Genomic DNA, 27,877 nt, shown 5'->3' with positions numbered 1-27,877 from the left:
AGTGATAGGATGCACCGCTTCCCTACAAGCCCTCTCACTCCGGCAACACAATTTATAGTGTATGGCCTGCTCCTCTGCCATTTGTTTTATTTATTTATTCATTTATTTATTTATTTGCGGCGTATGGGAGCGCAAAGCCTTCACACGCCTTGTGCACGACATGATCCTATTGGATGAGCAGAGAGAGAGAGAGAGAGAGAGAGAGAGAGAGAGAGAGAGAGAGAGAGCCTCTGTCTTTCCACAGGCAGACACAGCGCTCCTTAACAGACTCCAGATGCCTTTACAGAACGCGCAGGTCTGCGGGCTGTGTGGACTGCCTCCTCTCTCTTGAAGCACCCGGGAACACACTGATCTTCCTGTCATCGAAAAACTCGAAAATTATGAGGTGGCAGCCAATTGTGAAGCACGTGGAAGGCTTATTTACGAGGCTGGCGACTGTGCGCCCGTCCTCCGTGTGATGGAGGAGCGCGGCGGTGGCGCATCGGTGGAAATGAGTGAGAGGTGCAGAGGAGATAATCGATGAAGACGCCGAGAGCTGCTGCACGTTCGGTCAAGGTCAGAGTCTAGCCCGGATGGGATTATGTCCATGTGGAGACCTGTAGGAAGGACTTTCATGCTTCCTCTCTGGGGACGAGGTTGCCCGGGGATGTCCCCTGAAAATCAAGAGTTGCTCATCCTCGCGTTGGCTCGCGGAGGCAGCGGAAACCCCCCCATTGGCGCGACCGAGCTCGAGCTTCGTTTTTGACGATCCGCACCGCTGCGTGGCTCCTTCTCTGTCTCGCGCCCTCTCTCCCGGGGGGATAAAGTTTGCTGACTGTGCTGGGGGGTTTATTCGCCCATCACTCATCGGGTTGAGCCCCGCCGAGGTGACCGAGGGGCTCCTGGCGGGTGGAGGCGGGTGGAGGCGGCCGGCCGTGCTTCCTCTCTGGACGCTCACACCTGCGCTCGTCGCCGTCCGTCGCTGTCCATGGTGCTGAACCCGCGCTCCAGGAATGGTGGAGACGCTGAGTATCGCAGTCATCGGTGCTCCCGGAGTGGGGAAAACTTCTATAATCCGCCAGTTCATCTATAACGACTTCTCGGAGGTGTACACGCCGACCAGGAGCAGATATGTGTACAGACCCTCCGTCATCTTGAACGGGAACATGTACGAGCTTAAGGTTCTGGACGTCCCACCAATCTCATCCTTCCCGTCCAGCTCCAGTCAGGTATCTCAATGTCTCAGGACTTTTACACCCAAGGGTGAACTTTCTTTTTTTTTTTAAAGTCTTGCGCGCACAGTGAGATTATTAAACCATGTTGGGCTGCATTATAGCAGGTCTATTGCAAAGACAATATGATTCAGAATAAATACAAACACTCACGTTAATGATATATATATATATATATATATATACATACTGTATATGTCTTTGGGATTTGGGTTGTCATTTTCCATTGTTTTTCACGATTCTGATTTGTGCCCTGTCATATGAAATATTCAAGACTGTTAATGGATGAAAATCTTAAAATTAATTAATTAATTCCACCTGTCTTTATGAAATCCTTGCAATCAATCACACTTCAGGTCAGACAGATCGTTTCCCCACATGTATATTGCACACGTCACTTAGTGGTATATTGTGAAAACCTGCTGGTTCACTACCTTTCTGTGTAAAGTTTGTGTGGAGTTTTCTCCTGAGTGTTCCTCCCACAGTCAAAGACATGACTATTATAACTTCATCTGTGTTTGTTAAATGTCGCCAATGTGAACGTGCGTCTCTCTGTCTTTGCTCTTTATTTGACTCGAGCCTTGTCTTTTGACCCTTATCAGTTGCAATGGGCTCTATGGATAAAATGGGTATAGAAGGATGGAGGGACAGATTTGCGTGAGCATTCGTTCACCAGCCCATTTTCTGATTGCCTGAATCCCCTCCTCATTTATTTAATCCCTATTTAATTTTTACAAGTGCCCGTCTGTCCACCGCTGCCATTTCTCAAAGCCAAAACCACCAATTTTATTTATTCTATCACTATCAGATGTCCCTAGTCTACTAGTTGCTATGGAGACCTGCCTGACTTAAAGCCTTGGAGCTTCACTTTGACGTTGTAAAACTCTCTTTCTTTCTCAACCCCCTCACAAGGAGGGAAAGCCAACTTGCATGTTGTTGTTTATTAATCATAGGATGTCGTGCAGACCTCTCGCAGAGCAGCGTTCACAGTCTCATGCATTCACAGGAACCGATCGCATTAGGCTGATCGTGCTGCTGGTGGCTCTAATTGGGCTGAATCTGACTCCGAAGCTCAGGAAATAATGGCAGGGTTTTGCTGCAGGCATGGCCACAGCACCTGGTTAAACTTCCTTTTCAAAAATAGAACGGGGTGCCCTTTAATGCGTGACCACAGGTCACATGTCACACCTCGTTAGCTGGGCTCACATTTGATTGCAGCAGAGCTCAAAAACTGAACAGCAGCTCACAGATGCTCGGGGTTTGTTGTCATTTTGCACAGCACATTTGCCAAGAACCAGGGATCTGTAGAGGATCTCTTGTAGCTTTCCATCTTTTCAGCTAAAAGAAACCTCTTTAAGCAGTCAGGTGCTCATTTTAAAGCTATCATTAGGACTCTTCTTTGTGTCTCTGCCTGCCCTGCAGAGATCCCACATGAAATCCTCCCCAGTGAGGGGTGACAAAGTCCTCCTTCTTCATTCTGTGCATAAATACATTTTAAAGTTTGACAGAATCCATTATGAGGTTTCCCAGGATGAATTCATTTTACTGAGCCTGTTTTCTTAACTAGCAATACTTAAAAGTCTTAAATCCTACTTTGGCATTACTTTTCATTTGAAATAGGCAGCGCATAAAGGAAACCTTGATATGTTTAACTCTGATAGTTGATGTGACAAAGTTAGCTTCAAAAAGCTTCAAATTATATTTTCACACAGAACAAGAAGTGTGAGTCCTGTCTTCCATTAATCGCGGCACATGCAAATCCCATTAGGAATGGCTCGTGTCATTAGAAGGTAGGAGAAGAGTACAGCTGATGTGAGAATTGTTTTAGGATCGGAACTAATAGGGTGAAACTATCAAGAAAAAAGAACTTGGCAAATTGATTTATACTTATCTGTTCTTCTGTGCAGTGGCTGTGGCTCAGTTGACAGAGCGAATGGTCTTTCTACTCCCAGAGTTGATGGTTTGCTTATCTTATCTTGTCAATGTTTCAGTGTCCATGGGCAAGGCACTTAAATTCTTCCCAATGGTCTATGAGCACGGATGTGTGTGTGTGTGTTTGTGTGCGTTAGAGAGAGAGAGAGAGAGAGAGAGAGAGAGAGAGAGAGAGAGAGAGAGAGGGAGAGAGAGAGGGAGAGAGAGAGAGAGAGAGAGAGAGAGAGGGAGGGAGAGAGAGATTTGTCAATTTAAATGAATGTGTAAAATGCACTACTTACTCCATTGACCATTTACCAACAGAATGAGTTTGTGTGTTTCAAGGAGGATCTCATATTGAATGAATGAGCCTCTCTGCAGGTCTGTTATTTGAAGGTGTGTTTGACTTATGTCCACTGCAGCCTCATTGGAGATGCTGTGATGCCTTCTTGATAGAAATCTCCAAGGTCACCAGGCCGAGCTGTGGACCGGTGCAGCTGAACGTTTCACTCCCTCCCAGTGTCACGGATAGCCTCCTCAAGAACAGCTGTGGTTATCTGCGCCAACGAGGTGCTCCTGAGAAAATGAGATCTCGGGCCAAGAAGGAGACAACAAAGGAGCCATTTGATAGAGAGGCGCCTCAAAGTGTTTGCTGTGTGCTGAGGAAGCATCGCATTAAACGCAGTAGAAAACAGCTGACAGGCAGGCTGAGGGGCCCACAGCAATCATCCTGTCAGGATTACACATGGCGCTGCAGCTAGATTTTACATCTTATTGGAAGATGTTAAAGGGTTGACAGACTGCTTCACTGTTTCACTCCCACAGAAACGCTCCGTAAAAATTAGTTTCCCTTTTTTTGGGGGGGTCCAGCTGTGCTTAACCCCCAGTGGCATTCTGCGAGGTGTGAACAGAAAGCAGGAATAAGACCAAATGTGTCTCTGGGGTTTGAGTGTGAGTGTGTGTGGCAAGAGTTGAGTCACGTGAGAAAGCTTTTCAGCAGACACAGCTTTCATCATCTGATACATGTTGTATCATAGTGCGTGAACATTTAGCACTAATTTTAGAGCGCGAGCACATCATGAAAGCCTCTGTTTGGCTGAGCCCGGGAGGGTGTACAGGCAGAGAAAACCATTAGCTGAGTGCAGCCAAAACGCTTCCGTCAAACAGATTTATGGTTACTCACTTGCTGAGGAACAACTGCGTGAGGCCTGCTGTACTTTTTCTTGCCCGCTCCCGTTGTGTCCTGCCTGTGCTGAAGCCCACGCTCTTGTCCTGTCTGGTGATGTCCTCTAGTCACAGTGAGAGCGCTGATGAGACGAGGGGCATTTTTGAGTCACTGCCTTCCACTGTATTTATCCCACAGCTAAAGAAATGTAACCTGGGTCAGAAGCAGTGGATCTAATGAATGGTGAGTGACGGCAGCACAAAGAGCCCTGATTGAAGTAACACGCTGTACACAGCAAATTAAATTAGGGCACTGTTCTCTGTTGGAGTACAGCTGAGAATAAAAGACTCACAAAGGAGTGAGTAGGAATTTGCTGAAGACGTCAATTAGAAACTTTGCACACATTCTAAAAGACCTAGACGTAGTGGGGGTTACCAAACGAGCTTTTATAATGTCCTCTAACATTTGTGATGAATAAGCTGCAGAATAGAGTGAGTCAGAACGCCTCCATGCTGATGCTGCTTGGCAATTTCTCATCAGTTCAGATTATATTAAAAGGAGGAGCTGAAATGTTCTGGCAGGCTACTTCTGACCCCGTTTCAACCGCATATGTACACATCCATTTTTATCCTCCCCAACACTGAAGACAGGCAAGATTTCTATTATTTTACTGCTCGTGTGTGATGGTGTAATGATTTGTTTGCTTTGCGTTGTGCCTGGCTGTTGCTGATAGTATTGCATTTAGAGAGCATCTGTCACAGTGTGTCAATAGGATGTGGTGACAGATGGATTTAAGCCTGACAGAAGATTCAGTATGATTTTTCTTGTTCTTTTTTGTTGTTGGTGCTCTTGCCACAATGCATCTCCATGACTTCCTCCCACACAAAATGCCGCCTCTCCCTTTCCTCTCTCTCTGGACATTCTTCTCAGTTATCTCTGTCGATACTTTCCCTGATAGCAGCATGAAAATGATTGCTTTTCATGTCACACCGTGTGTCGGGTTGCCTCTCTCAGTGGAAATATGTCTGAGGTGCATGTCAGATTTATAAATCATTTTATTGTTAAGAGCTTACATATTGCAAAATTGTCAGTGGTGACATTTGAATTTAAGCCCAGTGTAGTCCTCTATTGGACATTGTAATGGAAGTAAGACACAATTCTGCATCATGACACAATCTGGATTTATTTTCCAAGATAACCTGAACTTTTATTCAACTTCATCAGGCACGTTTTCAGTATTATGATATAATGTGTGTTTGGTGATACTGAGAAGTTCATGTCACAAAGTTGTCGATGTTTTATTATACGACTGAATTCCTGGCACCGCCACATGACTATTGGCACAAAGGAATTTTCCTCTGGCTCTTGAGGGGTTTTAATTTCTAAAGATAATTTTCTTTTTCTCTCTTCACTCATATTCGTTTTCCACAGTAGAACCAAGACAAAACTTAACAGTTGGCCATACTTATAGGCTATAATGCTATCAGTAGTGACCCAAGGCCATTGAGAAATCAGCTGTTGCCCTTGAACTGTAATAAGATTGACCCCCTTTCTTCAAAGGTATTTTCCATTCAAGATATCAGCAGCACTCACCTCTGCTGAAATGGCAATTACTATGTTTTACTGTAAAAAATAATGGGATGATTTTTATCAACCCGACGGACACATATTGGCCACACATGACACTTCATCTGAAAAGCAGCTGCACAAAACAGCTGGAGAGCCGAGAAAAAAGGTAACAGAGGCTGCTTTTTTCCCTCAAGATGGTCCTCCACGTTTGGTACAATTGATACTGCTCGGAAAAAAAATCACACTGTAGACCTGGACCCTTCCTTTGCTTTGGTAACTCGTGCTATAATAATGATGCAAATGTCTGTTTTTAATCAAAAGCCAGATTATAAATGTCCATCTGCTTCCACCTGTTATTTTTTTTTCTTCATAGTTATCAAAATAATTTTTGTTTTTACCACTAAATGCCACTGCATCACCCACAAATGAAATCCTGACATTCAGCAATCCATTTTCTACAACACGGAGTGATAGACATCAAACACACATTCATACTTTGTCAATTTAGAGACATCAGTTCAGCTAGAACTCATGTCTTTTGGACTGTCGGAGACTGCCCCACTAATGCATGGGGAGAACATGGACACTACACCCACACAGAGACCACGGCCAAAATGAAGCCTGTCATATACTGTCTGTGAGGCACGAGAGCAAACTCCTGCATCATCATGGCATCATGGCCATGACCAGTTTAATTAAGTTCAATTTAATTCATGTGTTTCACAACATAATGCAGGGTATTTAATAATTCTAATGTAAAGTAGGAATATCTGAACACATCTCAGGAGACAGTGAGGAGCTAAGGCCTGTTTGTTGACCTCCAGCGGGACCAGACTCTGTGGTGGCATAGATCCACTTTTTTTATTTTGCCCAGATTTTGGAAGACGATTGAGCTGTACATTAAGTGTATGCAGTAAATGTAAATGACTCTTTGACTCTTACCCACACTTCCATCCTAAATCTTTTTCATCCTGAAACTTTCTATCCACAAGGCCAAGAAACACAATGTCGTCTGTTTCATGCACGACATTCATCAGCCTGTTATTATTCTCAGCCACTATGTGCATGGGAATTAGTATTCCACACTCGTGTTATTTTTTTTCTGTAGTTAATTGATCAAAATAAACACATCTTCAGCAGTCTAAACCTATAACATCTTCACAGTGTGGACAAGGTTTGAGAACAATGCGTTATGAAGTAATGTGTGACTGTGATGTCACTAATATAGTGCTAGTGACATAATACAGAAATATTTCATGCTTCATGATGAATGTGCGTATGTGTGTTTTCATGTAAACATAAAGTCTGCCTTTCTAAAGCATTTTTAACATTCATTTAATCATGAAAAACAACATTATCACAATGTTTGTAACAACAGATTTGTGCCAAATTACAGTGTTTTGTTTGTGGGAGCACTTTAAATGTAACTCAGTATTAAGGCAGTGAGGTGATGAAGCCAAATATGCAGCTTGCTGTAAAAAAAAAACAAGTCCCAAGTTGTTATCAAACTAGAATGTCATCCATCCTTAGTCAGGGTGAGGTAGACAGTCACAATCACATTCAGACCTTTAGGCAATTTAGGGCAACTTGTTGTACTGCAGGAGGAAACTGGAGGACAAAAATCTATGCATGCACAGGACGACCATGCAAACTCCACACCGAAAGGCCCACAGCTGAACTCGAACCCAGATTATTCTCACTGTGCGGTGAAAAGCACGGACCTCTACGCCAGTGTGCAGCCCACAACATTATCCACTGTAGCTTATAAAGAACAACAGTGTTTGAAGTCATGGATTAGTTTTTACACTTTGCTTCAAACAGACAAGATGAGGTTATCCACACCTTCCAGTCTTTATGTTGAACTAAGCCAACAGACCCCTGGCTGGAGCTCCACATCTAACGAGCAGCAGATTTTATTTCAATCCCCTCCGGAAAGCACACTCGGAATATACCCTAAATTGTTGAACCCTTCACTTTAAGCTGCCTCAACTTGTGTCAAGTCCTTGTTAGCTTCTGTTTCAAAACCAACAATTTCTGACTCCATTTCCCAGGAGGAGCCGCACGTGATCCCTGAAACATTTTCTGTGTAAAAAACCTGCAGCAGCCCGTCCTCTCCATATCGCCTCAAACAAGATGGTATTCACAAAAGAGCAATAAAACCTACAGATTTAAACGGTTTTCCTGGTTTTGGTTATTCTGAGTAATGACGGTGTCATCCCCAGGGGATGTAATAGATTTTAATTGCAAATCATCTAGCATGGCTTATGTGTGACATATCTCTAATTGCTCAGCACCCTTCCCCCACCAGGATACATTGGCCACCGTCCTACACTTGAGTATTGATCCATCCCGACCACTCATTAGCGTTAAGCTGCTTCCTCTAATATCAGGAGACATGACAGCTTTGTCAAAGCCTGCTGAAAACTGACCACGGCCTGCAGTTGTCAGGGAAACATGTTCTGTTTGGCTCTTGAGGAGTGAAGGATGAGATGCTCTTTTTTTTCTTCTTCTTCTCCTCCTGGTACGAAGACCGACTGGAAGATACAGACACTGGCACCACGCACTTCACATTCACGCTCCCACAAGCACACTCACACATCCTGCAAGCGCACACAAATAAACATGCCCACACATGCATTTTGCATCTGATATCAGTTCATCAGCCCTGTTTCGTCTTTATCCGCTTGCTTGTGCCGGTGTTTCCTTGTTTGGGTTTTTTCAGAATTAGTGTTGTCATTTCAAGCCCCTCCTCCACATTTAAAAACAGGGCTTGGATGACAAAGAGATATGAGACGAGAACACAAGCTGCTATTTTTAGCCCAAGGCGTGTGAGGCTGCAACTGAAGCCACCATGTGCATCTTCTCATGTCGTCAGCCACCTCAGTTATGAAGGGGTGAATTGTCGTGTTATTCTTAGGAATATGTTGTGTTTGTTAAGTAAACAAGTCATAGTTTGGATTGGGTACAGTGGATATGAAAAACAATTATACGTCTGATTATGGCTGACCTGTCGCTGAAAACTTTCTAAAAAAAAACCCCAGCAGAAGTCGCAGGAAAAGAATCTCCACACCAAATTTCACAACAGTCTCCCCCTTATTCTTTCACTTTTTGATGGCAATGATCTTCCCTTCACATTTGTCTCCATTGCCTGATCGGCCTCATTATCTTCCTGTTGACGTGTGAGGCTGTTTCTTCCTCTCGACACAAACACATGAACACCCTCTTCTCAACTAGATGAAGGCAAATTATTCCTCATCAGAGTGTCAGAATTATTGTCGGGACGTAACGACTATCATGGCCTGTTCCCTCAGCCTCTCTCTCTCATCCCAAATAATCAGCTGATCTTCACTGAACAGACTGGCTGTACAGTACATTAATCGGAAAGAAATATTCTGCACAAGATTTGCAGCAGTGGAATGATAATTTTTTCACATTCTGCTGTCAAATTTCCCAAGCTGTCCCTGAATGTAAAGAAAAATTAAAATGTAACTACTACATGGAAAATTACTGGAACAGTGCAGCAAATCAATCAGCAATGCACCTCGGCACCTCCATGCGTGAGGGTCAGAGCAGCTTGCACACTAATCAAGAGCATAAAAATAAAGAGGTCTAACAATCAACACTTTGAGATCTGAATTTGTAAAGCCACGTGGGACAATAAACACAGAGCTAAAGAGGCCAAGTCATCTACGCCCGAGGTTCAGGGGCAGCCATCCAAACACATCAAATACATGAAGCAGAACAGCTTTGAAAATCATGGCAGCAAAACGTAAAGTGACGTGTTGCAGCAGAGACTGTGCTCAGTGGTCGAAACAAGCTCCTCACATACAGAGAGAGAGCTGAGAAAGGTTCTTACAATTATACAAATGGAAGGAGGATGCCACATATGATGAGGAGTGTTACCACGTCTGAAGAGGAGGGCATGTTGTTTTTCCATATTGTTGTGATGTATCGTATTAGGTGTTTACATCAAACATGGCTACAGTTTCAAATGATTAAGTTAAGTGTGTGTTTATGAAAATCTTTGGAGGTTTTCTTACTGTAATGAATGTTTCTTATGAACAAGCTGTCATGAGCTCATCACATATTTATTTTCATCAGGGTTTGATGATGAGTCTGGTGTCGTATTATAGGCATTGGATACTACATGTTTCCGAGCTCAGTTATTTTGGGTGAGTTCCTGAAAGCCGGGTAGTTTAGGTGAAAGGCTTTCAAGGAACTTGGCTTCAAAGAGACAGAAAGTAAAATGGCTTGTGTGGACCGAAGAGCTGTATAAAAGACCACTACAAAGTATCTGCGCAAAGACACCATGTTGGTTTCTCCAAAATGTCATCTTTCTGTTCCTCACAGTAATAAATTGATAGAACATGTCACTAAATAGTTGTGATTAACACTGAAGTGGGTTTTTTATGTTCATGATTTCAGCAATTTGTCAAATTATGACCAAGACGTACCATTTCTACTTTATTGGAACAAAAATCTATTCTGTTTTGTCCCGTTGCTTGGGAAAATAGTATCTTTCTTTCAGTCAGTGTAACTGATTGATGCTTTAATTTGAAATATATATTTAAAAAAAAAAAAAACACCTTTATACTGGATATTTTCAACCAAATCTGGTTGAAATTAAAGTCAAGATGTTGTGGATCGTAGTATACAGTAGCAAATGGTTTCATTTCAGGTGTGAAAATCCTAAAAATTCACCCAACAGTGGAATCTTTGAGTATTAGAGTGAGTGTTTAATAAAGGGTTGAGTATTTCTATGTTATACCAATAGAGCTTCAATATATAAAAAACAACGAACGTTTGCATAAATTATAGTAATAAACCTTTTTTAAGTGAAACAAAATAACTGGTTGGACATTTTATTGTTCAGTTCTCCTGCAAATGAACGTGTTGTTTGTTGTATCTGAGATCTGTAGGAGTTACTTTCCTAGTTTGAAGGTCACAGCTCTTATTACCACTGGGTCCACTTGGGACTTCGCCTTCCACATCTGATCCTTCAAAGTCAGGTCCTTCTTGACGCTCTGGACAACGGCGTTAGATTGAGGTCCGAGCGGTGAAGGCAGGTACATCAGTATCCATGTGTGGTACGTTGATTTAAAGCCTCTGTTTTAATCAGATGGTTCCCTCTGCTTCTGCCAGTGTGTGTGGATGTAGGCCCTTCTATGATAGTTTGAAAAACAATTACAATCAGGATGGTGAGCCCTTCTGTTGTTAACAGCCTACTCATTTGTGGTGCCATCAAGGACGATGTAGAAATAGCTTCTTCAGCCAGCTCTCCAGCCCTCATTGTTGGGCGTACGCCATTGTGATTATGGGTGTGCTGTTCTGAGGTCGACTCTTCAGCTCCCAGTCATGAGTGCCGTCTTTTTCAACAGTTGTCCTCTAAATATTGAGTTCAGTATTGTCAGTTCCTTGTTGTGTCTGTTGTGTTTTAATTGTCCACTTCCTATCAGCATGCCCCAGTGCCCTATCATTGGACACTGACCAGGATTTAAGCCTGATTCTTTTCACGTCAGGTTCTTTCAAGCTGCAGATTGTCGGTTTAACTAAGGCTCGTAAAAAAATTGGTTTCATGTTAACCGATGAACCTTTCTGCCCCGTTGAACATGTGCTGAAAGCTTGCTTTATCATCAGCCAGAGCCAAGCCAACTCTTTTACGCCTACATCCAACCATTACTGTATGCCTGGATAAGCTCAACATCTGATGGTTACAGGTTTAGATCCAAATGTGAAATGAGTTTTGAGCTTCTCTTTGCATTTTTAAAAACACAGTTAAACACATTGATGATTCGTTGTGATAAAACCATGAGGCAGCAACTAACCTCTGCATAAAGTGCAGCCAGGGAGTTAATGGTTAACAGGACTTTGCAATGAATTACTATCACACTGCTGTTTCCCCGCATCATTTTTCATTCACTGCATGCGCATGCTAAGTTATATGAACATGAGCTGCATTGAACGAGCTTCACGACGGCCTCACACTCAGCAGAGTGTGTGATGTTGACACTATTCTCCTCATCCTTTGATCTGCTGATGCCTTTTCAATCTCTCCGACGTTGCTTGTATTTCTTTTCTCATGTCCCTCTCTCAGCAGATCTGTTTTCCCTTTCCATTCTCCAACTCGCCTATCAGATCAAATTTTTATAATTTCATTGCTCGCTGTTAGAAGCGGTCAGGGTGGTGGAAATAGCAAGCTCATGAGAGCCAAGGGAAACGACAACATGAAAGGAGGGATGGATCACAGTGTTTCTACTGAAAGAGACGTTAGGTGCAAATGTAGCCGCTTGTGTTGTGTTTTAATTGAACTTGCAGCTCATTACTGTCAAACAAAATGTGGTAGTTTGTCAAGCTGTGTGAGCTCTGCACCACGAAGCTTCGGCAGGCAGGAATAAAAGATAAACAGTGGCACGTGTTCCTTTTTCTCCATCGGACAGAAGCCTGTGTGCTTGCTTATCTCTAACCTCTGTCATTGTCCTTGAACATGTGTAGCTAGGAGACCACGCACTGCTTTCTGCTGTGTGGTCAGTCGTCATTTTTTATGAGTTTCTTCCAAGCTGTGAGATTTGCATCGCTAAACCTCTCCTAGAAATTTGCACATGCTACAAGGTGTTCAGTTCCATTTCTCTGTTCTGTAAATGTGTGTTGTATGCCAGCCTCTCCGTGCGGCGCTGTCAGCGAGGCACCATGTTTACACCGGGAGGATAATATGCTCACAAAGAAAATTGTAGCTGGCATAGATAATAATGAAGAAGAAGAAAAAAAAAAAAAGCCAGATCAAGCTTGACTTTGAAAGAATGCAACTGAGAAAACTGGGAACGCTTTTTCCCAAAATGCATGCATGTGCAGTCGTCATACAAAAATATTGATTCTTCCAATCCCATGTGTATTTTTGGATCAATCTTATGTTAAAGTTTCAAAGTTTTGAATATAATTTCTGAGTAGTGTTGCGTAGTGGAGTCTAATTAGTACTAAGTGCTGTTTCTCATCAATGTTAAAAGTTCTTACACTTATCCAAACCCTTTTTTCTGTGGCATTAATTCTCAATACATGCTGGCACTCCAGGTCTCTTTACTTGGTGAAACCGCAGCTGGAGCTCAGTGGTATCACACATAACTAAGGTCATCACCAAGTGACAACACCTGCAAACAAGTTGAGGAGAAATAAAGCACAGCACTATGTTTTCCTCATTTATAGTAAACCAGACGATTACATGTTGAAGAAGACTAGCACAGCATTACTTTACAGAGTTTTCTCATTTGTTAATAATATTAAAAAGACACATTCATGACAGTAATTTGACCTCTTGCTTTTTATCGAACTGTTTTAGCTTCTTCTGCTTCTTCATTCTTGCTTTGTGTGCTGAGGTAAAGTATCAATGTTTTTGGTTAACTTTTTTGTTTTTGATATTTAAGTTGTTGCTAAACTTCTGTCCAAGTTTCTGGTCATAAGTAATGTTGAATTCACTTAAAGGTTGGCAGCCAAGTGTGCAATCCGGTCCATTGATTTTATCGGGCAGAAATGTAATGATTGTGCTGCGAGCAATAGGGATTTATCCTTTTTCCTGTCATACAATTTGGTGTTATTGTTCGCTATCAGAGTGAAAATCCTAAGTTTGAATTTGAAAGTATTCCTAAAGAGGCGTATCTACTCTGAGTTTTATGAGGATGATATTTTTGCAACAACAGGCAGCCTTTCCAACACTGTTCTAAAATGTGAGCGCTTTGGCATTTGATGGTTCGTGCTAAGTGAAACTGAGGACGATGTTAACATGAGTTTGGAAAATATTTTGTTGAAATGTAGCACATTGAGGTTTTTATTTGAAGATGAAGCTGGCCCTAGATTTCTCACACTCTGTTGATCGACTGGCAAGACTCCACGGTGGTCCAACAGGACACTCTGAATATTGAATTGAATGTCTGTATTACATTTTGAAAAGACCTCTTGCATCTGTGTGAAATATTTCACTGAATCGGCTTGCTTGCAAATAAATCTCAAGCATTGTGACTATGAATCACCGTTTATAATTCTGTGTGTTGTTCCCTGCTCTTCCCTTATATACATGGATTTTCTCCGGTTTCCTGCCTCAGTGAAAACATGCATTTGAGGTTAGGTAGTGACTCTAAATTGTGTGTTGTGTCTCTCCTATTTATCTTATGATTGATTGGGTGTAACCTGCCTTCACCCAGAGTCAGCTGGGATTGGCTTCAATGTGACCCGATATGGATAAAGTGGTATAGAAGCAAGATGGATAAAACTGAGGATTTTCTGGGCTGTAGACAAACCATTACATTGATTCACTACAGCTACAGTGGCTTCTGATTGTACATACTTCCACCTTTCGGTCAATAAATGTGTACAAATACCTTATTGAGCTTCACCAAGTAGTTTGTATATTCATATTTTTCTCTCCCTGCCGTGTCCTTTAGGAGTGGCTGGATTTGCGCTGCAGAGGTGTCCGCAATGCCAACGCCTACATCCTGGTGTATGACATCTGTTGTGTGGAGAGCTTCGAATACGTCAAAATGATCAGACAGCAGATCGTAGAGAACAGGTACGATCAACCGCATGTTCTCAGCCACCCTGACAGCTTCTGAACACCCAAGCTTCTGTGTGTGTACGGCTTGTGAGTCCTCACTGGTAATTTTGCATGAACTCACCCTGTCGCCTCATCTCGAGACAACACGCAATTTCACACCCTGCCATGTAGTCTCACAATTACATGACGCTGACAGTGATATGTAGCCTGCTTGTGGCCATATCTTTTAATTCAGCACATCCGTTCCAGCATCCTGACAGTTTACTAATGACATTTGATCATGACATTCCTGCACGGTAGCCGTCTGAGGTGGCACAGGAGATTTAGAGATTATATTGGAGATATTCCTGCTTCCTGTACAGTACCAGGCGCAACGCTTGACAATAACACGGATGTGTAACCCATAAGAAATGTATCCTGGATTCCTGTAAGCCAAAAGGTCTGAACTTGAGTGTGTGGGGGGGAAAAAGACCCCTGAAAATCACCTGTGCTATCAGCTCTATCTACAGCATACATGCATGTATTTGCATTTAGAGAGGTACATTGAGTGGCCTGATGTGTTTGTTGTGTTGAACATGACCAGGTTGCCACAGCACAGTTCACTACCACCCCCTCCCTGCTCTTAATGTGTGAGTGTGAATGTTTATGGCCAAAGATAAAAACCCATTATCAGCAGGAGCTGAGGAAGGAAAGAGTGAATGCAGAAGGAATTGAAAACAAGGAGAAACATGTGATCATCACGCCAAGATCTGACGTTGGACAAAAGAAGAAAAGGACTAAAGTGACATTGCTGGATGTATCAGTTGGAACAGAACAACATGGCTGAAAGGGTCATCTAAGTTCTGTTCAGAACAGAATCACTTTCCAAGTTTCTTCCGTATTTCAGTTGATGAGCATGCATGTCCTTCCCTCAGTTCTATATTGTTTCTCCAAATCCCCCAAAACAGATGCCTGCACACGCACAGCAAAACTCCAGCTGGAGGAGAAATGCTCGGACATTAAAACAATGTTTAAAACCCCCCAAAAAACTCTGTTATGTAAGAGCAACCTGTGAATGGGTGAGAAGTGAGATGATTGCGGTGATGTGACTTTCATTTACACTTTTTAAGGAATTTGCCTACAGGCTCAAATATTGCATCGCACATGTTTTCTTCTCTGTTCCTCTCTCTGTCAAGCTGTATTTCTATCACTCATGGCTGTTGTACAAATATGCGTGAGGATGCAAGTCTTTGTTAAAGGCTGAGGTGAAGAGAAACAAAACAATTTATTCATCAGAAGAAGAGTTAGATAAATTGTTAATGCAGCACTTTTGAGCTATTCATACTCCTGCCTCGACTCATCTTACACTGAACTCAGCAAGTCTGCAGAAGTCTTGTGCACACAAACATCGCTGCTCTTTCAGGATTTGTTATCCACCGGATTTAGACATCCTTAATGGACGAGACTTGACTTAATGCTTCATGATTATTTATAAAATGGATTTATCAATTTTGAAAACACAATCCAATTACTTTTTCACTCTCAACTACTCAATTAAAAATAGTCTAATAGTCTGAAATCCTATTTATACAGCCCAATCCGGAATTCCCTCTTGTTACTGCTTATTTTCTCACTGCAGCAGTAAACTCCTTTCTTAATTAGAGCGTTGGATTGGATTTCAAAGCCACCAATCAGATGATACTGGAAATGATTGTGCTTGATGAGGCTGTTCTGGATGTGTCTCATTAGCAGCGTAGGATTAAGCTGTGCAGATTACAATTCTTGAGCCACAAATGTGTACCTGCCTCTGGTTTCCCATACACTTTCGCTCTCAATAATGCTGTAAACCAGTCGCTGCAGAGTGCAGTGGGAGGCCCCTTGAGCCTGCGAGTTCTAATCCTCCAGTCCGCCCCCACAAGCCTCGGAGGCAAGGAGAAACTACGCACAGACAGCCACTGTGACAAACACTGCGATGATCACTGTGCTCATTGTGAAATTAACCTGTTTTGTTTTCCCTCTGCTCCTGCAGGGAAGGCAGCAGCAGTGAGGTGCCGATCCTGGTGGTGGGGAACAAAAGAGATTTGCAGCGACAGCGCTTCATGCCTCGCAGGGCAGTGTCTGTCCTCGTCAAGAAGACCTGGAAGTGCGGCTACGTGGAGTGCTCTGCCAAGTTTAACTGGCACGTCGTCCTGCTCTTCAAGGAGCTGCTGGGCATCGCTGTGGCACGAGGCATGCGACAGAACCACACCTCCATCCGTCTGCAAGGGGCACTTCAGAGGAACCGCTGCACCATCATGTGACCCTGAGCGCTCCCTCCACCCCCCTCACAATGGCAGTGGAGAAGAGGACTTTCTTTTTATCTAAATGGCTGGAAAAATACCCTGTGGCCTCCTGCTTTACTGAGCTGATTTTTCATAATGAGGTTTATTAGACTCTTGCACTGTAAAAGACACTGAGATTTCACACATGGTCATCCAGTCACTTCTCAATCAGATTCTGCCATTAGTGTCCAAATCAGGAAGAAGGTAGAAGAGAAAGCAGGTGAAAAAGCAACACAATTAACAGAGCACAGTTATTATTTTTGTTTCTTGCATCGATTAGACAGTAAGAAATTTCAGGCTGTGCTTCCAAAAATAACACAGCAGCAGGTCTGTAGCTGGACTTGACAGGAAGGTAGCTGTGTGTGTGAGAGAGACTCATCACGGAGAGGCAGCAATATCATGGAGTCTTCCTTTTAAATTTGTCACATTCACTGAGAGGCCAAGAGCCAAGTGAAGATATGCGAGCAGTGGTTAACATGTTGGCATAGAAGAAAGAAAAACATTCCTTTGTGGGGAGATTTCCTCAAAATGTACATAGACAGAATGATTAGATGGTGGTTCATTTTAGATTCTGAGGAGTAGTCTGCAGTTTTGTTTTGTTTTTCCCCTGTCCCTACTACAAGTTTGGCCTACAGTGAAAGCTGTTTGTTCAGGCGAAGGGTGTTTTAAGGTTGTATTGCAGCAGAAAATACTGCAGTCCCCTTATCATGATGTACTGTAGGACTTTAATCTGCCCCCTTCCTCACTCAGTGTCTGTTTCTGATGAATACATTAAATCCAGGGTGCCGGGGACCTGCAGGAGGCTGCAGAGCCTGAAACAAGAAGCTGTACATCCATTGTGTGTGTGTGTGTGTGTGTGTGTGTGTGTGTGTGTGTGTGTGTGTGTGTGTGTGTGTGTGTGTGTGTGTGTGTGTGTGTGTGTGTGTGTGTGTGTGTGTGTGTGTGTGTGTGTGTGTGTGTGTGTGTGTGTGTGTGTGTGTGTGTGTGTGTGTGTGTGTGTGTGTGTGTGTGAGAGAGAGAGAGAGAGAGAGAGAGTGAGAGCATGGGAAGGGGGACAAATAGGCAGGTTTGATCGCTGACATTCAGGAAAGCAAAGGACAGACACAGCAAGATAAGAGACAGATGTTTAATCTTTGGATTAAAAAGGAGCAATAAAATCCCACTGGTTTGTCAAACTAACTATACGTATCAAAGTACTATACTGAATTAGCCTCACATGCAGTAGAAGCACGCTGATGCCCTCATACCTGGATAACCTGCAGAGAATAAGGAAGGTTAGGCTGAGCTCAATGACTTGCACAAAATGACCCATGACTACATCGCAGACACAGATGGATCATTACTGAAGCTTTCATAACAGTATGTGGATACGATCTAATTGGTTTTGTTGTGAGACTGACAGTTGCTTTTCGTTTGATCAAGACTGGGTATAGGTACTTTGTGAAAATAGCTGTACTGAAAGCAAGCAGACCAATTGTATATAAGAGTGATTCATAGAGTTATTGACTTGCATGCTTTTGTTGGTAGAGCCAACAGGTCAGGGTTAAATTGCACTGATGTGAAAATGTAATGTTGTGTTTATTTTTTGTATTACCTGGTTTTCTGGCGCTGTACAAGCAGTTGCGTGGATGAATGTGTTCGTTTTTCACTGGCATGTGAGAGCACAAGCTCATGATTCTCCCCAAGATGTATTGTTGAACCCCTTCAATCAGGGCTGATGGCTGTCTTACTTTTTTGTTCGTTTTTCTAGTTATAAAAGGAGATATATGTAGCAGAGTTTCACTAGAAAGCAACTGTGTGTAGCATGAGTTCTCATCGGTTTGTTTGTGTGCATTTTCCAATAAAAAGGGCTACAATTTTTTTTATCAGAGACTTTCACTTGTCTTCATTCTGTAATGTCAGTGCTGCGAACCTGTATTCTGATTCTGATTATCAACACAATTATTGGATGCATTTAAAAACAACAACAACCCTGCTTCAGCAACCTTGCAAAGGTTACGCCACATTCAGATCATTTTGACTACGTTGCCATCTTGTGGTAAAAAGATGTTATCAGGAGCCAAAACAGAGGCTTGCCACTGAATGAGCCTCGCTCATTTACCACCCTCTCATTTCGCTGTTTGCTTTAGATGGGACTTCAATTTTTTTCCAACAAATGATGAAGATCATCTGGACATAATCTCCCCTGTGTTTTAAATGACCTGCTTTCATTCACAGTGGCAGCCCGATAATGATTACAGTCACTGAGAAAACTAATGAATTAATTAACCCAGTAATTATCTCTGCACCATCTGTGGTACTGGGCTGCTGAAGCCTTGTGAATGGCTGGATCAGAAAATGGAATTCCTTTGGTTTAAGTGTTGCATTGTTCATTTATTCAAACAGGTGTAACAGTCAGTTATCGTTTTGATTATCTTACTATTTGAACATGTGTAATACAAACTGGCTTTTAAAATGATGTACTCCTTTCTAACAGTCCCCTAATATTAAATTACCCTGAAGCCTTATTTAGAGATGAGGCACCAGGACCAGAAAAAGCATTAAAAAAAACCCCAACAAATACTTAATCTCTGCTCTAGAGATTTTTGATATGTGGCTTTACTGTGCCTCAATATTTCATTCTTTTTTTAAAAGAAACTTCTTTTTAACCTTGGTGCAAACATTTTAAAACAAACACTTGTCTGTTTGACCCACATATGAACACATGTATCACTTCAATTCTAATTTTACTTTGCATTTAAATGGAACATTTAGTTTTTTCCATCAGTGTGCTAATTCCTGACACGATTTTTAGAACTCGAGAAAAAAAAAAGGTAGAGAAAAGAAAGCAACTCCTTTTGGGCTTCTGATGCCGTATTTCACAGTGGATAAACATAAAAGTAAATCAAACAACATGAGTTATCCAACACAACAAACACGAAAGGGAGACCTGCACACAAAAAAAGGGTACATATTGAAACTGATATCTGTGGAGGAGATATGTAGAATAAACATGATGGCAAATGAATCAGGTACCATTGATAAAGGCCAGATCTTCTCATTAATGATCCCAATAGAAATGCTGACATTTCTACTTGAAGTAATGAAATATATCTAATATATAGTCCTTAAAAATCTTCTTTTTTAACATTGAATCTTTGATGACAATTAAAAGATTGTACCTTTCTTTCCATTGTTTATTTATGATAATCTTTTTTGTACAAATTTTGATACATTTATCTCTATTTCTGCTTCTTCTCCTTCTTCTTCTTCTCCTTCTTCTTCATGACCCATCGGTTTTGTTATCCATTTGACCTCTGATGTGACCCCAATTACAATGGAGAAGTCAATGTTTCCCTTAAGTATTGAAACCATAAAACCCGACATATTTTAGATTTATTACTGCACATTAACTGACATATTGCAAGCCTTTTCAATGTTATGCTTTTTGAAATCACAGTATCTGAAAATATTTCAATGTTTCATAAGATAACGTGTCATTCCATCCTTTGTTTAAATGAACGTTATAATCATTAAAATCAAAAAATCGAGAAAAAAAAGGATGTATTGAAACTTCTCGAATTTATATGTTGAGTGTAGAAATATCTGAGAAAATAGCTGTGATGGATTCTCGACCTGTTCAAGGTGCACCCTGCCCTCGCCTATAGTGAGCTGGATTGGCTCCAGCAGCCCGCGACCCTGAACAGGATATAAGTGGCATAGATGGATAGATGTGTAAGACTTAATTTGATTTAATCAGATGTCAATGGCATTTCTTTCAATTTTCGCAGACTTTAAAAAGTCACTAACATTAAAAAAAGGCTTAAATATTCCACAAAATCTTGAGCTCTTTAATAATTCCTGCTCCAACATGCCCAGATGATGAGAAGAGTAATGAGAAGAGGGACGAGAGGAGGGAGGGATGAGAGAAGGGATGAGAGGAGAGACGAGAGAAGGGAGGGATGAGAGAAGGGAGGGATGAGAGAAGGGGTTTCAGACCGCATGTCCAATGTTTAGGAATGTTTGGATAACAAGGTCACGTGGTGCAGGTCTGAGTCATAGACTGGAGTGAATAGAGCGGTCACTCCCGTTCACTCCGCTCGGTCTTCTCCAGATGAAGGAGCGGGGCGGGATCCTCGCCCTGCCACGGTTTCTGTCTCTGACACTTTGGGACCCGGGTCCTGGGAACCACTGAGTGTGGAGACAGTGTGGTCGGGGGTGTCTCGGGGTCTAGCCAGCGCAGCTCTGTGCTCCCGGATCCTCCGCAGACTGCATCAGCAAAGTGTCTCGGCATCACTCCTCGTCCTTCCTCCGGTGTCCATTCCGCCGTCATGTGAACGGGGCTCACGCTGCTTTCTCCCGGACCCCTCCTCCGTCGAGCTCATTCGGCCCGGCGGTCCCGTTCCGGGGAAGCGTCCCCCCGGTCGATCTGCGTGCGGCGGAGCGGAGGATGAGCGAGCAAGGGAAGGGCTCGGCGTCCGCCTCTGCCGCGGCCCCGGCACCGGGCTCGGATACCTACAAGGGCTGGCTGTTTAAATGGACCAACTACCTGAAAGGCTACCAGCGGCGCTGGTTCGTCCTCAGCAACGGCCTGCTGTCCTACTACAGGTAAACAAACAAACAAACAAACAAACAGACGCGGCGCTTTGATCTTCCAGAATAAACGCAGCATCCAGCTGCCTGCTAGCAGGCTAAAGCTAGCTGTCAAAGCGACGCTCACATGTCAGAAGCAGACACTTCCTCTGCTTGTGAGCTGTGAGGAGACACGGAGGCAGACAGACTCTCACACGGCCGCAGCAACTTAACTCAACAAAGTGTGCGAATTAAGGTGTTAGCTGCTGGCTAACCCATTAGCCTGCTGCCAGGAACTGTCAGAGCGTCCAGCTGTCCGCCTCTCCCTCATCACCATCACCGCTTTACCGGAGAGATGTCACACTCTCCACAACGGGGCCTCCCGTGGTAACGTCACTGTCTTGAAATGCTTATTTCACTTAGTTTGTGTGCTTTCATTCATTACCACTGGAAGTCATCACCCAGCAGCTACGCAACAGACCGACAGCACCTGTTGCTCAGGTGCGTCTGGCAGAGGAGTCGAGTTTCAGCAGGTGTGTGAGTGTGCAGGCGAGGGATGAAGAGCAATGGAGCTGGATGACAAAAATCTTACTTTTTTCCACTTTGCTCAAGAGTTCCTGTTCACTGCAAAGATGCTCCATGAGCGTAGAACCAGGTTTATATAGCACTGACACTCCAAAGTACAATTTACCCTTCACTCTGGAGACAATACAGAAGATCCTCCTATTAGGTACACTGTGTAGTCTCGTGATAGATTATCTAACACTAAGCTGTAAAAACAAGGTTTACGAGTGTACCTCCATTCTCTAGTGTCAAGTAAAGCTATAGACCCACTACCCCTCCAGCAAGACTCCAGCGCATCCCAGGACCACTTTCCTGTTTCACGTGACAGTACAACCTTATCCACAAGTATATACACTTTGCATGGAATCCCAGCACACTGGCAAGTCTGTTTTCAGATGTTTGCTGTGGAACTTGCTTCAGCATTGTTGTGTGTTGAAATGCTTCACCAAGTTCTGAATAGAATCAATGAAGGAACTTCATCTACCTTCTGTACTGTTTAAGTTGGAGGGTTCTAGAGCTAAACACCCAATGTAGATCGGTCACCAGCCCGTCACAAGGCCATCTTATGACTATCGCACACACATTCATACCTGTGGGCAATTCTGAGACACCGATGTACCTCAAAAGGAGGCTGTTAGTCTTTGGGAGGAAAACGTACATGCACATATGGGGTTTAACACGCAAACTCATGCAACCACACGCAAAAAGTCCCAACTGGACTCCCAACGGGGGTCTTCTTGTGAGGCGAGAGTGCTAACCCCTACACTACTTGAACAGCTGAGATTTCAGTGTTTCCCTAACCAAGGTCAATAACTATGACTTAAACTTCAGTCAATATTCCTAATGCACAAATACTTGATTCTTTTTATCCCTTCAGCTCCTTCTTTCCTGAGTGGTCTGGTGACTGTTGTCACCACTTTACCACAGTTCATTCAGTGTCTGAAGAAGTTCAGCCCCGGCCCAATAAAAACATACAACTCCACAGTCTCCTCTCTGGCGTTTTTACAGCCTTCACCCGAGGCGATTTCATTTGCTGACAACGGTGACAAATAAGCTGAAAAAAAACAACTTAGAGTTGCATTTGACACTGTTTGTTATTCACACAAGTGCATCATATTTTTCATTACCTTCATCGCTTGGCTATTGCATGTCTCATCATTTTGCTTGCGACCACTCGACTCCGTTTGTCAACACTGAAACTCTTCATCACTTTATATGTCACCCTGACACTGAAACACTTAGTATAAATGTATAATGTCGACCGTCTGAGTGTGATTTTCTTTTTTTTTTTCCCCTCGTAAGCTATGGCATTAAACAACTTTCACATTTTCAGTTTTTGGCTCATTTAAATGGAACAACAGGGTATTTGCTGTAATAAATGTTCACGCCATTTGACGCAGGTTTCTTAATTGAAGGAATTCACAGCACAGTGATGCTGCAACCATTAGAGGTAACCTTCCTCTGCTATGACAGTGAAAAGGGAAATGTCTCACTGTGATCTTTACAATGTCTTCACAAATCAAAAGTAATTGATAAAACCCAGTCTAACCTACTGTATATGTTAACTGTGAAGTGTAATTGCTTGCTGCGACAAGATGATGTGACTCTTAAGATCATCCTTGAAGGAAAATGGGCTTTTCTAACATTTTCATTTGTGTCAGTATGACAATTTGATAGTGGGATGGTCTGACATCGGTGGGGGGGGTTGGACTCATGAGTTACTCAAGTACTAAGAGTCAAAACTGTAAAATACTTTTTTCAGCAAATTTCATCTCATGCTGCTGCCTCGCCGCCACAGAGCCTTTACCCTGGATGTCTTTTGTTGTTGGTAAATTGTTATTAGACAGAGAGCTTCGGTAGCCAAAGCCCCTTCTCACTGCCCTGGGTGACGGTGAAACGCAAGACGCCTGTTGCCTCTCCCCTCTATTAATAGTCCATTATGTTTGTAAGGTGACTGCTGTCCCTGAAGTAAAGGTAGCCTGTCGACATCTGAGCACAGAAGCAGCGAAGCGCACAAGTTGTCCCCCTCCGCTGATGTCTTCCTGGCAGAGCACATTGTGCCTGTCTGACTTCAGGCTTTGTGCGACTTTGTGTGCGGCTCCCTGGCTGACTATTCGCACTTCCATTGTGGGAGATGCAAAATTGGAGACAGGCAGCCAGACAAAAGCAACATTTTAATCAATGCATCTTCTTTGTATGTCAAATAATGGTTGTATTACTTGTCAAATGTACAATTCTTGCGACTCGTTTTTCTTCTTTCGGCCCTTCTACAGTTTTATGAGAGGAACACTAAGACAAAAAGGCTTCTCATTAATAATAGTGCGGATGGATTATTGATTTATTTTTGTTTTAGAGTGTCACAATCATGATATTCATGAAAAAGTTTTGAAATGACCTGACTGTTTTGGCAAGGTTTTAATTAGTTTGCTCGTTAAAATGTGTCTACTAGCCTTGTTGTCTTCCATGAAGAGCTCACAACCACTAGAAATTCAACAGAGAATACTCATTAAAAAGAAACATAAAATGAGAACTTTTGCCGAAATAATTATGGTAAACTAGTAGTCATTAAAGGTTTTCTCAATAAGTTTTCTGACCCATCTCAAATCAATCAAAACCAGTTCATGAAATGTACAGGTTTTATTACGAATGAATCAATAATGGAAAATGTCAAGGTATGCAGCAAAGCAGCTATAGTAACTCGCTAAGTCATTTTGGAGATGGTTTAAAAAGTGGAAAAAGAGGTGTAAACTGTTAGGTTGTCGGGAATTTGAGCATCTGTTCCTGCAGGAGCTATTGATGAAACTTTGGATCATCATTTACCACGTCATAAACACAATAACCTCTACCATGGGAGGATGCACTTTAATTGCCAGACAACTTGCATCAGACCATATTCTATTAGGCATTGATCAGTGGTCTAATCTGCAGTGCTTAATATTTATTTGCCCTTTTTAAAAGGTCATTTTACATATCCTTCAATAATGACTGACATGACAGTTAGAGATATAATGAATAAGCCTAGCATTACTTCGTCTCTAACCTGAGGCCACTGGTGGATAATAATCAATCCTTTGATTCTTTTTGGATGAACCGACACACTCAGCATTTGTGCCTGTTAATAACGGTAATGACTTTTACGGAGAGTCAACAGTGCATCTGTTATTGATTCCTTTTGGCTTGGACACTGCAAGTCTTGCTGTCTTTTATCCCTCATCAGCTTTGTGTCCTGCTTATGGAGTATAAATCAAGAATGAGCCTCATTCTGCTGTTCAGGACCTATATGACGAGGTCACTGTGCTTCCTCTCTCTTTAAACGTCTTTAATTTTTAATTTCTTAATTGACTTTTCCTTCCAGCTTTAATACTCTCAGTACTGCATTTTCACCTCTTAAAGCAAGTCCTGCTTGGTGCACTAGGAAAGATTACAGAGCATTAAAGCTTTGAGTGTTATTGGAGCTGCCATATTAGTGAATCCAGCCTTGTCTTTCATAGTGGACTATCCCCTCCACGTTTCCTTCCCAGCTGCAGGAGAGTAACCAGATAGTATCAATTCAAGTGCTCGCTGGGGGTTTTCGGCACCGTCTGCCTCCGTTTGGAGAGTCAAGTTCTGGTATTGGTGCTCGCACACTCAACTGTTGGGTGCAGGGAGGCGGGGACAGAGAGTGGTGAGCTCGCCAACCTTGGGCCCAGCTGGAGGGGAGACTCTGGCCTGAATCCTGTTTCCTCAGCTGGTACATCAGCAGAGTGACTGGACCAAGAGATGCGGCTGCTGTGAGCTAATCTTGTTAATGGACTCTGCTGGTCTCAGCTGCAGAGTGTGTGTGTGTTAGAGCATCTCAGTGGGCCTGCCCGGGTGGTCCTTGTGTTTTTCTTGCGAAGGTGAGAGCAGGGTGTCGGGCCACATTCTTAACATCTCATTGTTTCAGCCTGTCACCGGGTCATGTTATGCTGTCCATGTTGCTAGATCATTGCTTTGGTTTTCTTGTCTTATGTTTCTTTTCTGTCTTCAGCACAACACGTTCCCCAGTGTTTCTCTGGCTCTCACCCTCCATGTCTTGTGATATCACAGCCCACAGCTACAACAAAACCTATCTACATTCTCATGCTCTGGGTACTGAGTCCTATTTGCTCCGCCTGTCCTGTGTATGTCCCTTCATGCTTCTGGACGCCTGTTCTGTGTTGTTCACTGGTTGTTGTTCTGTCATTACATGCTCCAGATCGGTGGATTTGTGTTTTATGAGGATGTGTGCACAGGGGACTGACAGGTAAAACACTGCAATTCTCACCTGGCTCAGCGCAACATGCAGGAAACCCTCTCCTGTTCCTCAGCTGTGCCCAAGCTCACCATTGCCTCCATCTGCCTTTTGCCCCTGTAGTGCTTATCTAAATTCCCCACCTTTCACAGTAGTCTTGACTGTGTGGTTTCCTGGCCTTTGCATGGCCTCGCCTCCCTATTGAGCAGAAGCGATCGTCATGGATCTCATCTTTCTCATCAGCAGCACTTTGAGTTTGCTGACCCACTTGCATGCAGGACGCTGCAGCTGAGCTTGGCCCGGTGAGGCTAAAAACTGGGCTATTCAGGATCTCTCGCCAGCTTCCGCACTGCTTCGCATGGCCTCAGCGCGGTGTTGTCTGCTCGACCGATGTACCCCGAGTGCCAGCAGAGGAGCGGTACACTGAAGCACTTGTTCTGCTTTGGCATTATAACAACACTTGATCTCAGCCAGGAGAAGCAGTGTGAGGGAAGTCACTGCCTGGCAGGACTTATAAACACTCTTCAACCTCTAACTTAATAAGATGGCAACCACCTTGTTAGTGTCAGCTTAGACTGGAGCCAGTGGGGAGATTGGAGAGGCAGCTGCTTGTGGCATTGAGGGCTCACAGGGGATGGGTGAATGGATGCTAGGACCCACAGATAAATCCACATGATTGCATGGCTGCATGCTTGAAAGGGGCTGTTTCCCAGGCTGTGGATGGGCAGGCATGTGACATGGAGGGCTGAGGATGTGTGTTTGTTTCATTTAAAATGACCCTTGTACATCCACACAGTGATTTTGCTGATTAGTGGCTGTTTTCCGGTTGAGGATGTTAATCAGCAAAATCAGCAGTCTGTGGCTGGATCGAAAATGTGCTGGTCCACCCCTGCCCTGCAGCTTAGCTTGCCTCACCGTGACAAAATGTCAGTCAGCTCACCAACATTGGAGCTCGGGTTGTGTCAGTGAGGCTTTACACAATATTCATATATTTTAGGAAGTATAAATTATATACAGTTTCATAGCTTAGTTCCTTCCTGTGGTAAAAACATTCCTTCATAGATATTTATAATATTTCACAATATATTTATAATTTACAACTAACAATTTTTGCACAGTGAAAATCGATTTTAGCTACAAATTTGATAAATCGATTAATTAGATTTTTTTTTTTGCCCAGCCCTAAGATCAACCATAACATTATGATGTTCATAATATTGTTTCATTCTCCGACTGCTGACCCATAAACAAACTGATGCACTGTTTATTCTCAAGCCTTTTATTCAGAAACAGCATCAACTTCTGGTGCATTATCTTGTGTGTGGAATCAGACCACACGAGTCGGCCTTCACTGCCTTTGGCGTCAATGATCCATTGCTCCCTTTGACCTTGTGCTCGATTTTGCCTTTATTGGTCCACTTTTGATCAATACTGACCACTGCAGACCTGGAACCCCCAAAATAGCCGCCGTTGTGCTGACCCAGTCGTCTAGCCATCATAGCTTGGTCCTTGTCAAACTCTCTTAATGTTGAATTTATTTTCTCCTTGTTTCCTCCTTTTCGACTGAGCAACTTTGAGAACAAAAAGGTCACTTGATATTTATTATATCTCACCGACTACAGGTGCCGTGATAAAGCGATATCCAATACTACTCAATTCATGGTATATGTTATGGCTGGTGAGTGTACGTGCTTAAATATCTACATCAATTCCCCAGTAGACAGAACAGACTTGATTTCTTTCAACACTCCTATAAATAAGCATACATTGCTCTGCCAAATTTGTCCTAACCTCTACATTAAATCCTACCGAAGT

At 42.9% G+C, this 27,877-nt stretch overlaps 2 protein-coding genes across 2 annotated transcripts in view; both read left to right on the top strand.

Moving 5' to 3' along the window:
• The first annotated feature begins 220 nt into the window (after positions 1 to 220).
• Positions 221 to 18,559, top strand: rasl10a (RAS-like, family 10, member A). Its single transcript, XM_080466764.1, has 3 exons — positions 221 to 1,208; positions 14,286 to 14,410; positions 16,404 to 18,559. Exons 1-3 carry the CDS (start codon positions 993 to 995, stop codon positions 16,672 to 16,674), a joined length of 612 nt encoding a protein of 203 aa, XP_080322890.1. The 5' UTR covers positions 221 to 992; the 3' UTR covers positions 16,675 to 18,559.
• A 2,157-nt stretch (positions 18,560 to 20,716) lies between these two features.
• osbp2b (oxysterol binding protein 2b) overlaps positions 20,717 to 27,877 on the top strand; it is a 51,584-nt gene continuing 44,423 nt past the window's right edge. Inside the window, exon 1 of the mRNA XM_080467296.1 lies at positions 20,717 to 21,282. Within this exon, the coding sequence (XP_080323422.1) occupies positions 21,125 to 21,282 (158 nt within the window). The 5' untranslated portion in view covers positions 20,717 to 21,124. The remainder of the gene's footprint in view (positions 21,283 to 27,877) is intronic.

The sequence above is a fragment of the Lipophrys pholis genome (genome assembly GCF_963383615.2).
Source record: "Lipophrys pholis genome assembly, chromosome: 7".
NCBI classification, from domain to species: domain Eukaryota; kingdom Metazoa; phylum Chordata; class Actinopteri; order Blenniiformes; family Blenniidae; genus Lipophrys; species Lipophrys pholis.
Note: the sequence above shows the minus strand (reverse complement) of the source record. Positions and strands in the feature narration are given on the sequence as shown.